Source organism: Canis aureus, chromosome 6 (assembly GCF_053574225.1).
Source record: "Canis aureus isolate CA01 chromosome 6, VMU_Caureus_v.1.0, whole genome shotgun sequence".
Classification (NCBI taxonomy): Eukaryota; Metazoa; Chordata; class Mammalia; order Carnivora; family Canidae; genus Canis; species Canis aureus.
The window spans coordinates 68,559,809-68,575,906 of record NC_135616.1 but is presented as its reverse complement, the minus strand read 5'-3'; the positions used below and the strand labels follow the sequence as shown (position 1 = coordinate 68,575,906).

The window sequence follows — 16,098 nt, the reverse complement described above, 5'->3', positions numbered from 1 at the left end:
TATGACTTCTTTTCCATTAAAAAAAAATCCCCAAACAACTTGAGACATTAGTCAAAATAAATCTAGTGGGAGCAAAATTGCTAGCTTATAGATGGTATCTTCTTGTTCTAATAGTGGAGTTTGGTCAAAATAATGAGGAGTAAATACAGGCGGAAAGCAAAGTGGACTATAGCAGATTGCCCATGTGGATTCTACTAATCTATACCCAGAAATTAAAAAAAAAATTTTTTTGAAATAACTTTAGATTAACAGAGAGAGTTGTTAACATTTTATATAACGAAAGTGCAATGACCAAACCAGAAATAAACACTGATTCAATACTATGAACTAAACTATGGACCTTATTAGAATTTCACCAGTTTTTCTGGTCATGTGCTTTCTCCATTCCAGGATCTGATCCAGGATTCCACAGTACATTTGGTTATTTTCTTAGTCTCTTTCTAAGCTGTGACAGTTTCTTGTTTCTTGTGTCCTTGAAATTGTTGAAGAGTACTAGTCACTCTTGTGTAGAATAGTCCTCAATTTCAGTTCGTCTGCTGTTTTTTTTTGTTTTTTTTTTTAATGATTAGTTCAGGGTTTTTCAAAGTGGCACAGTTCACATTTTAGACTAGATGGTTGTTTGTTGTAGAAGGCCGTCCTGTCGTTGTAGGATACTTACCCAACATTTCTGGCCTCTACCCCACTACATGCCAGTGGCAACTACCCCAGTTGCAAGTTTTGATAATCAAAAATGTCTCTAGGCATTGCCAAATGTTTTTTGGGAGTGTAGAATCATCGTGGATTGAGAACCACTGAGACAGATTGAGGTTATAAATTTTGGGTGAGAGTACACAGTAGTAGTGCTGTGCCTTTCTCAGTGTCTCCTATCAGAGGGTACATGACCTAATATGACTTTTACCTTGATGGCCTGGTTAAGGTGTTGTCTGGGTTTCTCCATTGTGAAGTTACTATTTTTCCCTTTGTAATTAATAAGTATCTTGAAACCAAGAAATTTTTTTTCTTAACATAACTCTAGTCATCTTTTTTTTTTTTTTTTTAATTTTTATTTATTTATGATAGTCACACAGAGAGAGAGAGAGAGGCAGAGGCACAGGCAGAGGGAGAAGCAGGCTCCATGCACCGGGAGCCCGACGTGGGATTCGATCCCGGGTCTCTAGGATCACGCCCTGGGCCAAAGGCAGGCGCTAAACCGCTGCACCACTCAGGTTTCCCTCTTTTTTTTTTTTTTTTTTTTTTAAGATTTTATTTATTCATGAGAGACAGAGAAAGAGAGGCAGAGACACAGGCAGAGGGCGAAGCAGGCTCCCTTCAGGGAGCCGGGTGTGGGACTCTATCCTGGAACCCCAGGATCACACCCTGAGCCAAAGGCAGATGCTCAACCTCTGAGCCACGCAGGCGTCCCTAGCTCCAATAATCTTAATTCTACCTATCAAACATATTTTTCAAAGTTAAGACATTTTAAAAGTACTCTTATCTTCCTGTGAAGATAATTTAGGTACACATAAAACTTTTCCTAATTTTGTTTCCTATCCATGGGGGAAGGTGGCTATCTATAAGTTGCATGTTAGAATGAAAAATAACTTCTATCTCATCGAGTCTTTTTTTGTTGTCTTGTTTATTTTATGCCATACTAGACTCCATGAGAACAGGGACCTTGTCTGTCTTATTGGTATACCCGTGCAACTGCCAGTTGTAGGCCTTCGCATATTTGTCGAATGAATAAATGAAAGATAGGCAGTTTTTGGAAAACAGAAGCTAGGGAAGTGGAAACTTACTTTCAGAATGCCAGAATAGTTTTCTTTGAAAGCACATTTTGGCTGCTGGTTATAGAAATACTGGTATTGTTTTTATTTTTAAAGATGTTATTTATTTATTTGAGACAGAGAGAGAGAGGGCACAAGTTGAGGGAAGGGCAAAAGGGGAGGGAGAAAGAAAGAATCCCAAGCCGACTCCCTACTGAGTATGGAGTCCCGTGCAAGCATGGGTCCCGTGACTCTGGGGTCATGACCTGAGCGGAAACCAAGACTCAGTTACTTAACCGGCTGAGCCATGTAGGCACCCCAGAGATACTGGTTTTAATAATTTAAACAAATGTTTTTTTTTTAATTTTATTTATTTATGATAGTCACACACACACAGAGAGAGAGAGAGAGAGAGAGAGAGAGAGAGAGGCAGAGACACAGGCAGAGGGAGAAGCAGGCTCCACGCAGGGAGCCCGACGTGGGACTCAATCCCGGGTCTCCAGGATCGCGCCCTGGGCCAAAGGCAGGCGCCAAACCGCTGCACCAACCAGGGATCCCTGTTTGTATTTTTAACATTTTAGGCAAACATACTTTTGTATACATATCTGTATTTTATTGCAAAGTGACATTTGGTAGCAACATTTGCAGATATAAAGTGCTGAGTTGTGTGTGATACCTAGCAACTTGGAAAGTGTTAGCATCATTATTATTGGTTGTTATAGTTGGGATTAGGATAGTACACTTAGTTTAAAAGTATTCTTATTACCTATGATGTAGATATAGATATTTATAAATGGTATAAACCTCAGACTGTAAAAACTATTAAGAGTACAGTTTTCTAGAACATAAAAACTATAAACTACAGAAACTATTGAGTATATTCAAATTCACACCAGTAACCTTCAAGTACAGGGCAGAAACTTATCTTCTCCATCAGTGGGCTCTGATTAGGTTTCTGGAAGGTCTTCAACAAATTAGGTTGAACTATTTGAAATGGTCAAAAACGGTTGCGTATTGACAATCTCAGAGTTAAACCTAGTAGAGAACAGCTTAAATTAGTGTTTTTTTGGTGGCACTTTGTGTTTTTCTTCATAGGAAATAGGAGAAGTAAAGATTTATAGAAAAAATAGGGTATAGTTTAAAACGAATAAACTTTTTTCTAATGAAAGAATAGGCAGAGGGGGATGACATGTGGATTTGAGAGGCAAAAGAAACACTGATTTTATAAGGTTCTTTAAAATTCATCTCTAGAGTCACCAAACTTACTACACCTTTGCTAGACTGTAGACCTGACCTATTCATCATGGTAGCTACTGGCTACATATGCCTATTAATTGCTTGAAATGTGGCTATTACAAATTGAAATGTGCTGTAAGTATGCAATGCATACCAAATTCTGAAGGTTCTATACAAAAAAATGTAACTATTTCAATAATTTTAGTATTGACTATAAGTTGAAATGATAGTATTTTGAAAATATCGAGTTAAAAAATACTAAGATTAAATTCAGTTGTTTCTTGTTACTTTTTACATATTAGTAGAACCTTCCTATTGTACAGTACTGTTACCTACCATAAAATTGAATGTGATGTTTTGATTTGCAGAGCACAGTTCTTTTCAGCCCAAACATTGCTTTTTTCCTTCCCAGATTGAATTTGGATCTGAGTGGAGCTAGGGCACTGGGACACTTTCTTCACTATTTTTTTTTTTTTAAGATTTTATTTATTTATTCATGAGACACACACACACACACACACAGAGAGAGAGAGAGAGAGAGAGAGGCAGAGACACAGGCAGAGGGAGAAGCAGGCTGCTCCATGCAGGGAGCCTGATGTGGGATTCGATCCCGGGACTCCAGGATCATGCCCTGGGCTGAAGGTGGCACTAAACCGCTGAGCCACCCGGGCTGCCCTTGTTTTGTTTTTAAATTAAACATTTTATTGATGAGAGAGTGAGTGAGAGAGGAAGAGAGCATAAGCTGGGGGGGCTGCAGAGGGAGAGGGAAGGAGCAGGCTCCCTGCTGAGTAGGGAACCCCTTCCCCCCTCGCCAGTGTGGGACCTGATCCCTGGACTCTGAGATCATGACCTGAGCCGAAGGCAGAGGCTTAACCAACTGAGCTACCCAGGCGTCGTCTTTACTCGTTTTGAGCAACACGTCCATGAGAAAGAGACTGCTGCCCATTATTAGCTGTTTGTAGATGTTCGTTTCATTTCTTGTGTTGAGCTAAAATCAGAGACATTGTAGACTTGTGAGAATTGAGTCCTCTTAACTTAGGTAGTTTGAGTCTGAAAGCTTTTCTGTATATATGTATGGGAATATTCTGTACATATATACATATATGTATATTCTGTACATATATACAGTATATAGCTTACTTTTACCATCCCATTGGGACTGTTGCCAGCCCTGTCTTCTCTACATGCACTATGTTAACTTGATGTTTGTGTCTGTGTTTTTAAAATGTCAAAATGCGTGACAGGCCTATGTTTTTGTAATTATTTAATATCACAAGTGATACTCAGTTTTGTGATTTGAGCCCATGCTTCAGGGACACCAGTTTCTAGGTTTCTTTCTTTCCTTTTTTTTTTTTTTTTTTTAAGATTTTGTTTATTTATCCGAGAGAGAGAGAGAGAGGCAGAGACACAGGCAGAGGGAGAAGCAGGCTCCATGCAGGGAGCCCGATGTGGGACTCGATCCCGGGTCTCTAGGATCAGGCCCTGGGCTGAAGGCGGCACTAAACCGCTGAGCCACCCGGGCTGCCCAGTTTCTATGTTTCTGAAGTTCTGGGGGTTTTGTTTATTTGTTTGTTTTAAATATTCCTGTCTTTAAATATTCTCTTTAAATATTCCCTTTGGCTTAGAGTATACAATTTGCTCAGAATAAATCCCCAGCCTCTCAACTCTACTACAGTGTGGTCATTTCAGATCTTCACTGTAACCTTTATAACATTGTAATTATTGGTTTATATTTCTGTTTCTCTAACCAGAGTGAGTTCCTTTGAAGGGGGGGGACTGAGTTTAGGTCTGTCACATAAGTGAATTCTTATTAAAATCTGTTGGATGGATGAAATGATAAGAATTCTTAGAGGGTGGGGTTTTTGTCAGTTTATTACCCTTAGGGAACATGTGGTGCTGGCGTTCTGTAGCGTTTGCTCTGATTTGGTGTCCTCTTGGGTCCTTTTTCTAACAGGTGTAAATCTGAACTTGAAAGAAGCCAACAAACCGCACAGGCTGCAGATGTCTCTCTGCATTCATGCACGACACCACAAAAAATTTTTGCAACTCCACTAACACCAAGTCAATATTATAGTGGTAAGGATTTTTTTTCCTTCATAGCTCTTTTACTGGGATTTTAATGTGGCCAAAGAAATCAATTAATTCATCTTTGAATTTAACTTTTAACTTGGGCATTAAAAAAGGAACCCTTTTAATTTGGGCATTAAATGGGCTCCATATCCATTTGTGTATCTGTTAAGCTACCAGGTTAATTAAGCCTTTAAACTTTTCATTTTATCCTGTAGTGTATTTTAAAAATAATTCTGGTTTGGAATATCCAAACCCAGCATCTGTTTACGTAGGGTACCACGATATTCGTTCCTAGATTATTGTAATGATTGTTGATCTGTGAACTCCTTTATGAGATCAGTGACCAAAGTAAAACTGTATATCATTATCTTTGTTTAGGTTCCAAGTATGAAGATTTAAAAGAAAAATATAATAAAGAAGTTGAAGAACGAAAAAGATTAGAGGCAGAGGTTAAAGCTTTGCAGGCTACTACAGTAAGTTAATTGTGGGCCTAATGATAGAGCATGCAGTCCCTCGGTATTAGGAGTACAAGGTTGGAGAAGAAATCTGGTTCATGGAGAGCTTGACACATTTTTCTTACATTGAGAATAGAAAGTTCCTGGCCGATTACGTTAGTTATAATTACTTTTTTGGTTTTATTTTAATCAATCAATTAATTAATTATTTTTAAATATTTTATTTATTTATTCATGAGAGACACAGAGAGAGAGAGGCAGAGACACAGGCAGAGTGAGAAGCAGGCTCCATGCAGGGAGCCTGATGTGGGAATTGATCCTGAGACTCCAGAATCAGGCCCTAGGCCGAAGGCAGGCACTCAACTGCTGAGCCACCCAGGGATCCCACTTTTTTGGTTTTAAAAACAAGTTGGGGGGATCCCTGGGTGGCACAGTGGTTTAGCACCTGCCTTTGGCCCAGGGCGCAATCCTGGAGACCCGGGATCGAATCCCACTTCGGGCTCCCGGTGCATGGAGCCTGCTTGTCCCTCTGCCTGTGTCTCTGCCTCTCTCTCTCTCTCCGTGTGTGTGACTATCATGAATAAATAAATAAAATCTTTTTTTTTTTTTTTTTAATAAATAAAATCTTTAAAAAAAACAAACAAAACAAGTTGGAGTAAAAAAAATAGTGTGGGGAGATCAGTTTATCCCTAGATACTAGATGTTCATCAAATTCTACAGAAGCTGTAGCCATATAATTATTTACCCATTGAGATCTAATGGTAAGGAAAGGGTAGGACCAGGGCCATTGCAGACACTCACTGGCTGGCTTTAGGCCATCGATTGCTTCCCATTCAATCCTTATGGGATGTGCTGATTGCCGCCAGGTACATGGGGTTTGAGGGTCATTATTTATATGAAATGCTTATATTTTTTATTTAAAAATTTTTTTAAATTTATTTATTCATGAGAGAGAGGGAGAGGGGCACATAGGCAGAGGGAGAAGCAAGCCTCATACAGGGAGCCTGATGTGGGACTCGATCCTGGGACTCGAGGATCACACCCTGAGCCGAAGGCAGGCGCTTAACTGCTGAGCCATCCAGGTGTCCCTGAAATGCTTATTTAGAGGAGAATGCAATCAAGATAATCTCCTCATTTATGTTAAATAAGTTGCTGGATAGGGTTTTAAACTCCATTTTGGTGTGGGTAAATGAGAGATCTGGGCGAAGATGTTTGTTTAATACCAACAAAAGAAACAAAATGCGGGTTTCAGAAAAACCCCTGCTTTTAGTTTAGGGACTGACCCTAAATATATGTGATATCTATAGAATTTCCCTTTGCCATTTCTGTTTGTGTGATGTTATTTGCTAGAAAAAAAAAAAGGAACAGAAAAGAAAGAAAGAAAAAGAAGAAAAAGAAACAAAGAATTCCCAGTTTTGCACTTAATGTATTTCTGATAACCATAAGAACTGGGTGAGATGGGACAATTCAGCAAACAGTTTAAGGCTGGATATAGAAGTAGATACTTTAAATACTGAGCATCACCAAAAAAATAAATAAATAAAAAAAATAAATACTGAGCATCACAAAGTACTTGTTACAGCTTTAACACTTGAAATTATTTGCATGCTTTAACCCTTGTTTGGAGGTCCCCAGGATTCTGATACGTAGCAAAGGTATCGCTTCTTATGGTGCATAAAAATTAAACAGTTGTTCTCTGATTTGTCTTAGAAATATCATGTGCTTTGTGATCCAGTTCAGTCATTGGTGCCCATTGGTGCTTTTTTTTTTTTTTTAGGATTTTATTTATTTATTCATGAGAGGCATAGAAGGCAGAGACATAGGCAGAGGGAGAAGCAGGCTCCTTGCAGAGAGCCCGATGTGGGACTCGATCCTGGAACTCCAGGATCACACCCTGAGCTGAAGGCAGATGCTCAACCACTGAGCCACCCAGGCATCCCACCATTGGTGCTCTTGACATTGATTCCTAGAGGTTTTTTTTTGTTTTTTGTTTTTTTCTGGAGGAGTTTGAATCTCTATGAACATGAAACCTTTGGCAAGAATAGCTTTTGCTATAAAAAATTCAATGCAGTATCTATAGCCATGTCTTGATATTTGCCAGAATGGAGGTAGAGAGAAGAACAAAAGAGAAGCCTGGGTGGCTCAGTTAAGTGCCTTTCTTCGGCTGAGGTCTTGATCCTAGGGTCCTGGGATCGAGTCCTGTGTCAGGCTCCCTGCTCAGCAAGAGGTTCTGAGCTTCTCCCTCTTCCTCTGCCCCCACCCCCCATCCTCCCACTCATACTCTCTCTCAAATAAATAAATAAAATCTTAAAAAAAAAAAGAGAAAGAGAAGAACAAAAGAAAGAGATAAAGGGGATTTATTTGATGAGCCCTGAGAAATATATAGAATTGTTGAATCATTGTACACCTAAAACTAATATGATACTGTATGTTAACTATACTTGAATTAAAAAAAAAAAAGAATTCAAGGCAGTAGCAAATCCACAACTGTGTATTATATAACATAAAACACCTTATATGACATCTTTTGGGAGTGGTATGGTGGAAAGTGAGATTCTTGAAAGAGTTCTTTAGGTTAATATTTAGTTTTGATTCTCTATGTGCAAAGTTATGAGGGGAGGCCACCAAGGACAGGCAAAGGAAAACCAAATTTCAGAATTCAAAATGGTGGTGAATACTCACTTATATTTAATGGAGTATATGAGGGCTGCAGAATAAATATAAAAACTGAACCCATGTTAATAGATGGGACTCAGATGGTATTGGCTTAACCCTTCAATGCTAAAGTCTAACCATTAGAATGTTCTCGCCCTGGATATTGGGAGCTAATGGTTCCCTTAACTTGAACATTCATTCTTGGCACACAGCAGAAGTGTTAACTTCTTGGCATTATGTCTTTATGTTCTGTCTGAAAATAAATAGCCTTGAATATTGAGATGTGTAACGTGTTCTAAAGAGTTTCTATCTTTACAGAAAGTGAGTCAGGCTATTCCCCAAAGCACAATGAATCACCGGGACATTGCACGGCATCAGGCCTCTTCATCTGTGTTCTCATGGCAACAAGAAAAGACCCCAAGTCGGCTTTCATCGAGTGCACTAAAAACTCCCATGAGAAGAGATTTGTCTGCAGCTCACTTATCTGGGGAACAAGAGGTGACTCCAAGTAGATCAACTTTGCAAACAGGGAAGAGAGATGCTAATGGCAGTTTCTGTGATAATTCGAACAATTCTCATCTTTTGGACCAATTAAAAGCCCAGAATCAAGGTAACTTTTTGAGCTAAATTGAATTGAAATTAAATTTTTCCTGAAGTAATTTCAGAGGTAATCCTAAATGTTTTTAGCCCTATGAGATCCTCGTGTATTTTGTTAGACACATTAGAGGTCAACATCTCAATCTGGTGATAGGAAATAGTGTTTGGGGAGAGAAACGGTTTAGGGATGTACTTTTTTTTTTTTTTTGTACTAAAAAGCTGGTGCCCTAAAGCCTTCAAAAGTAGGATGAGTGGCTTTCTCTTTCTAGAAGTAGGGAGTACAGGTCAGTTATAGTTGGCACTCCTTATACTTTTCCCCTGGCTAATATTGTGGCCCATGGAATAAACCTGTGGTCTGTACATCTTTGGCCAGGGGTGTGGCATGTGCCTACAGAGCATCTTTGCTCTGTACTGCCAGGTTGTCCATATGGGAACAAACCTGTAACCTTGGCCGGGGTACCACACTGCAGCTGACAGCCAAGGGGACCAGGTGGTGTTTTGGAATCTACTCTGCAGACTATGATAATTTCCAGTGGTATGATATATTGAAAATCACCATCAATGTTCACTGGTGAGAATTGTCACACTGCCAATGCCATTGGAACCACTGTTGTGTGTATGTAGGAAAAAAAATTAAAAATTATTGTTAATTTTGGCAGTATAGGAGGTTCACACTGTCTTGATCTTTCCTGGAGGTAAAGCTACCAGAGGATATGGGAGGGTGAATTTTGTACTGCTTTGAGCTCATTTGTATTGATATGGGCACAGAACAAATATTAGTTTGCCAGTGTATCAAACCAAGTGGTAATTTTAACGTAGGGTATCATATGGGATGCGCTTTTTGTAGCCACAAAAAAATACTCTTCGTGATTTTAGAAAACCATTTTCTTTCCCAACTTTCTCTGAAAGCATTAGAAAATTTGTTTCTTCTGCTTCCTATGGGGTATTTGAATACAAGTGATAGAGACTAACCATTGAAATTAAATCCAATTAAAGTAGTTTCCATGTTTAGTGCCAATTGACTTATATCTGTCCCACCAAAGACTTCCGAGCAGGGTAATAACATAAATGATACATTCTGCCTTTAGTTGTAAATTTTTTGTGAAAAATAGATATTAACTAAAGTGTGGGTTTTGTTTGTGATTTAAGAGCTAAGGAACAAGATAAGTGATTTGGAACTACATCTGCAAGGACAAGAAAAAGAGATGAAAGGCCAAGTGAATAAATGTCACGAACTCCAACTCCACCTGGAGAAAGCCAAAGCGGAATTAATTGAAAAAGAGAAAATTTTGAATAAAAGTAGGGATGAACTCATGAGAACAACAGCACAGTATGACCAGGCATCATCCAAGGTACTGGACTTTTCGTGCATTGTTGAAAACCTACATTTTGTCATCGAGTTCTTTGGAAATTCTTTCCATACAAAATTTTAACACCTAAAGTTATGAAATAAATGTTAGTAATGAACCTCATTAATACACACTAGGCAGTATTGGTACAATTGAACTAGTAAGTTCTTTTAGAATTGGGTAGATGTGGGGTCAAATCCAGATTGCATGTTTTCCCAGCCAAGTGACTTGGGCAAGTCACTGATCTCTTGTCCATCCAAGAGGGTGGGGAAGATTAAGATTATGTATATATTGCACTTGACATATGCAAGAGGTGACTAAGTGATGGAACTTTCAAAGCGGTTTAGGACTTAAGATAAAATTTAATTGATCGACTTTTGGATCCAATGTGTGTACTCCCAAAATTTAAGCTTAATGCTCCAATTAAGGCCAAGCTTCTTAGCGTGTTTGAGGGTGTTTTGTTGTTGCTTGGCCCCCAACCTACCTCTAATGTTTTATTCCTTTTTTTCTATTCATTTATTCAGACTCATTTGACAAATATTTGTTGACTGTCTACTGTTTGTCAGGCACTGTTCTAGACCTGGGGTGAAGCAGTGAGAAAATAGACAAAAACTATTGCTTTTGGAGAGCTTCATCGTAATGGTGGATGTAGCATAAATATATAGTTGTGTAGATAATATGGCGTATGGTAATAAGTGTAGAGAAAGGTGAATTATCTTCTAGGACCAACTGATTATTTGGTGTTTCCTGAACCCAGTCTTCATCTGGGTCCAGTGTTTCTTTCTTCTTCTAATTCTTTTTTAATTATTTATTTTAGAGACAGCATGTGTACATGCAGTGGGGGGCAGAGGGTGAGAGAGAATCTCACTCAGACTCCCTGCTGAATGAGGAGCCTGATGTGGGCTTGATCGAGGGGCTCGATCTAATGACCTTGAAATGACTTGAGCCAAAATCAGAAGTTGGATGCTCAACCAACTGAGTCACGCAGGTGCCCCGATCTGGGTCCAGTGTTTTGCTCACATTTGCCTTTCTGCGTGGCATACTCTTTTCTTGGAATACTCTTGATATTTTCCTCAACCTGTGAGCTCCTTCATCTCTTATGCAGTGAGATCTTTTCTCCTGGCATCTCTCTTAATGACCTTTTTATTGTCATCACTTGTGTCCTGGCCCTGTGGGTTCCCACACTTGGCTAATTGTCAGAATCACTGAGAACCTGGCAAAACTAATCCTGTTAGACCTTTGTCTGATGTGGGCTTAAGGAATTTACTTTTAATCAACTCTAGATATTTCCAAGGCAGTAGATAAGAACCACTGTAGTAGGTAGACCTCTGTGTTCTATTTGCCTCCTGAAGGCAGGTTCGTTAGTTCACTCTTCCCTCTTTTCTTTTCTTTCTTTAAAAATTATTTTAAGGTAATTGTAGATTCACATGTAGTTGTACAAAATAATAGCTTTTAATATGGTGTGTTACGTTGATGGCTTTTCAAATATTTGAACAAGCCTTATGTCCTTAGAATAAGCCCAACATAGCCATGGTATGTAATTCTTTTTATATATTTCTGGATTTTATTTGCTAACCATTTGTTGAGGATTTTTGTGTCTATATTTATGAGGGATTTTAGTCAGCTGTTTCCTATTTTTGTTTTGTCCTTGGTATTTGTATGAGAAGTCATACTAGTTTCATAAAATGAATTGGGAAGTGTTCTCTCCTATTCTGTTTTTGGAAGACATTGTGTAGAATTGGTGTTATTTCTTCTTTATGTTTGATAGAATTCTCCATGAAACCATCTGGGCCTGGAGATTTCTTTTTTGGGAGTTTTAAAATAACCAATTTAAGGGGCACCTGGGTGGCACAGTCAGTTGAGTGTCTGACTCTTGATTTCAGCTCAGGTCATGATTTTATGGGTTATGAGATCAAGCTCCACGATGGGCTTTGTACTCAGTGTGGAGTCTGCTTGAGATTTTCTCCCTCTCCCTCTGCCCCTCCTGCTGTGCTCTCTCTTTCTCTCTCTCTAAAATGAATAGATCTTTTAAAAAATTGCAAATTTAACTTTTAAAATAGATATAGGGCTATTAAAATTATTTCATGGGCAGCCTGGGTGGCTCAGCCGTTTAGTGCCGCCTTCAGCCCAGGGCCTGATCCTGGAGACCTGGGATCAAGTCCCACGTCATGCTCCTTGCATGGAGCTTGCTTCTCCCTCTGCCTGTGTCTCTGCCTCTCTTACATTCTGTGTCTCTCATGAATAAATAAATAAAATCTTAAAAAAAAAAGTATTTCATACTGAATGAGGTGGGATACCTTGTGTTTTTAGAGGAAATGGTCCTTTTTATCCAAATTTTTAAACTTAAAAATGTAGTTAATTTGTAGTAATTCTTATTCTTTTGATATTGTTAGATAATATTCTCTGTTTTTGATATTTCTGTCTTGTTTTCTCTTTGTCAGTCTTGCTAGAGATATGTCAATTTTTGTCAGTAATAACAATAAAATTTGTCAATTTGTTATTCTTTCCAAAGAATCAGCTCTTTTGTTCGTTTATTGTCTATTATTTTCTTTTTCCAACTTTATCTGTTTTTGCTCTCTTATTTTCCTCTGCTTACTTTGGCCTTATTCTGCTCTTTTTTCTAGGTTATTGAGATGGGGAGCTTAAATAATTGATTTGAAACTTTTCTTTTCCAGTGTAGGCATTTCAAAGTATAAATTTCCCTCAGTACTGCTTTAACTGTGTCCTACAAATTTTGATATATTGTATTTTTTATTCCATTCAGTGTATTTTTAAAACATTTTTCTTGAGACTTCCTCTTTGCCTCATGGATTACATAGAAATACCTTGTTACATTTCCACGCGTTTGGAGGTTTTCTTCTTTCTATTATTGATTTCCATTGTGTTCAGAGAACATACTTAATGATTTCAATTCTAAGTTTGTTGAGGCTTGTTTTATGGCCTGACAATGGCCTATCTTGGTATATTTCATGGGCACTTGGGGGAAAAAAGTATTCTCTTGTTGAATGGAGTGTTCTAAAATTATCCTTAGCCCCAAATTATTGATTGGTTGTTGGTGTTGTTGAATTCTCCTATATATTTACTGGTTTCCTGTCTATCAGTTTTTGAAAGAAGGATGGTGAGAGTCTTCTGTAATTGTTGATTTATCTATTTCTTCTATCTGCAGTTTTCACTTCACATATATTTTTTTAAGATTTTATTTATTTATTCATGAGAGACACACAGAGAGAGAGGCAGAGACACAGGAAGAGGGAGAAGCAGGCTCCATGCAGGGAGCTGGATGTGGGACTCAATCCTGGGTCTCCAGGACCAGGGCTGAAGGCGGCACTAAACCGCTAAGCTACCAGGGCTGCTCTCGCTTCACATATTTTATAGCTCTGTAGCATATGCATTTGGGATTGCTATGTCTTATTGGCTGATTGACCTTTCTCATTGTATTATAGCCTTCATTGTCTCTGGAAATTTTCTTCATTCTGAAGTCTACTCATTCTGATATTAACATAGCCACTCCACGTTTCCTTTAATGTTTGCATGATGTATTTCTTTCTGTCTTTGGGCTTTCAGCCTATCCTTTTATTATTATATTTGAAGTGAGTTTTGCATAGACAATATATAGTTAGATTTGTTTTTTTATTATTATTATTATTTATTATTTAATCTACTCTTCCACCATCTGTCTTTTAATTAGCATATTTAGGCCATTTACATTTATTGTAATCACTGATAGGGCATGGCTTAAAACTGCTATCTTATTTATTGTTTTCTATTTCTTTTTGTTTTTCATTTTATTGTTTCCTGTAGGTTACTCAAACATTTTATAGAATTTCATTTTAATTTATCTAGTGTTTCTGGATGTATTTCCTTGTAGAGCTTTTATAGTGAGTGCTCTAGATAATACATTACATATACATACCATTTATCTGTCTGCTGGTTGTCATGTAAGCAGCTCTAATGGATTACAGAAAACTTACTATTCTTTTCATCCTTTTACTTTCCCCTATTTATAATCCCATTTTCTTAAGTGTTTTCCCTACCTACATTTAGAACTACTTCAGACAGTCTTAGAATTTTTGCTTTAGCTGTCAAACATAACTTAGACGTTCTTTCTCTTCTCCATTTTTCTATCATTTATACCAATATCGTTGCTTACTTTGTTTTCTTCTTTCCCAATCTCTTCCAAGGTTCCTTCTTTCATCATTTCCTTTTTGTTTAGAGAACTTCTTTTAGCCTTTTTTTTTTAGGGTTGATCTACTGGCCACATACTCCCTTAGTTTTCATTTCTCTTGATACTTTATCCTGGCAGGTATTTCCTCAGGATACAGGGATTCTAGGCTGACTCTTATCTTCTTTCAGCACTATCATGTATTTACCTTGAGTCCCAAAGTCCCTAGTCACTCAGTCTTCTTCTCCTTTCAGAGCTTTCTTAACATTTGTGCAGGTTTTGAATTGTTCTTGATGGCAGGAATAGGGAAATGTATGTTTATTCTATCTTCCTGGAAGTGTTAGTCTAGGTTTATTTTTCAGACATTCTCCTAGTGCAATGCTTTGCGTAGAGATCTGCTGATAAATACTAATTCAGTGTATGAGGGTGCAATGGAGGGTCAATGGGACCATGACCTACCTTGACATACATATTTATTCACTTTGTGCAGTCTGAGTTTGTAGGTTGTTTTTCTAAGTTAAAAAGACTTGGATTTGAGCCCTGGTTCTGACACATCTCAATTGTTTTGTTTTTGAATTCTGAGCCTCCACTGCCTAATCAATAAAATGGTGTTAATAGTGTCTTTGTCATAAGTTTGTTGTAAAGATAAAGATAACTTTTGTAAAGGCTTTAGCATAGTGCCTGGCACATGGTGAATTTATAATAATATATTAGTTATTATTGTGTTGAGTTCCTTGTTATTCAAGTTTATTTTCAGTTGCATTTCTGCCAACTCAAGCCTTCTTATATATAAGAATTAACTTATCCTATTATACTTTATCTTACTGGTTTTGGTGTGAAAGGATCACTGAATCTTTGTTTTATCTAACATATTTGATAAGGTTTTTTCTTACCATATCATGAATGAAAACTTTTGACTAGAACAGTGCTGAGAAGACAGCTCTGGGTTTCTATTAGAAGCCATCCCCCGTCCCAGGTTCTTAAGACTCATTTGTTCAATGCTTTCTGGATTCCTTTTTTTCCAGAGAGCTACAAATCTACCTAACTGAAAATTCAGTCTGTCTTTCTCCCTCTTGCCTCTTAGGATAATAGGACCTGGTCAAATGTGTTGCTGAAATCAAATTATGCCTTGTTTATGCTGTTCCCTGACCTACCATTAGAATTACCCATTAAGTAAAATGGAACTAATTCAATCAAAATCAATACTATGTTTCTTTTTTTTCCCCCCACGATTTTATTTATTTATTCATGAGAGACACAGAGAAGCAGAGACATAGGCAGAGGGAGAAGCAGGCTCCCTGCGGGGAACCGAATGTGGGACTTGATCCTAGGACCCTGGGATCATGACCTGAGCCAAAGGCAGACACTCAACCACTGAGCCACCCAGGTGCCCTACCATGTTCTTTTGTGAACATACGCTGTTTCTAATATACTTCTTTTCTAAGTATTTACAAACTGTGTGGGATACAAAATATGAACTCATGTAGAAGCATTGAGTCTGGCAGCACACCTAGAGTTCAGCACCCACGTTTCACAGATGAAAACTCAGGCCCACGGTGCTAAGTGAGTGCCCAGAGTCATATACTACATATTTTCAAGGATTTCAGCTCTGGACACTATTTTTAGAATATTATGGAACATTCATGACACCTACTGGTCATCTACTCTTATGTGGATTATGCATCATCAGTATCAGAATGTCATTGTACAAAATTTAAATAAAAGGTAGATGTTTTCTAAAGGCTCTTTTTAAAACTATTTTGTACTAACAAAGAATTCTGGATTCTGAGAGCTGTTAGTGGAATATGTTGCAGTTTGAAGGAGGACCAGCA

General features: G+C 38.0%; 1 protein-coding gene across 3 annotated transcripts in view; it reads left to right on the top strand.

Moving 5' to 3' along the window:
* Window positions 1-16,098, top strand: part of CENPF (centromere protein F) — a 69,430-nt gene that overhangs the window by 5,872 nt on the left and 47,460 nt on the right. For all 3 annotated transcript variants that reach the window (XM_077902123.1, XM_077902122.1, XM_077902121.1), the window contains exons 4-7: window positions 4,933-5,054; window positions 5,427-5,521; window positions 8,477-8,768; window positions 9,905-10,107. In XM_077902123.1, coding sequence (XP_077758249.1) covers window positions 4,933-5,054; window positions 5,427-5,521; window positions 8,477-8,768; window positions 9,905-10,107 — 712 coding nt within the window. The remainder of the gene's footprint in view (window positions 1-4,932; window positions 5,055-5,426; window positions 5,522-8,476; window positions 8,769-9,904; window positions 10,108-16,098) is intronic.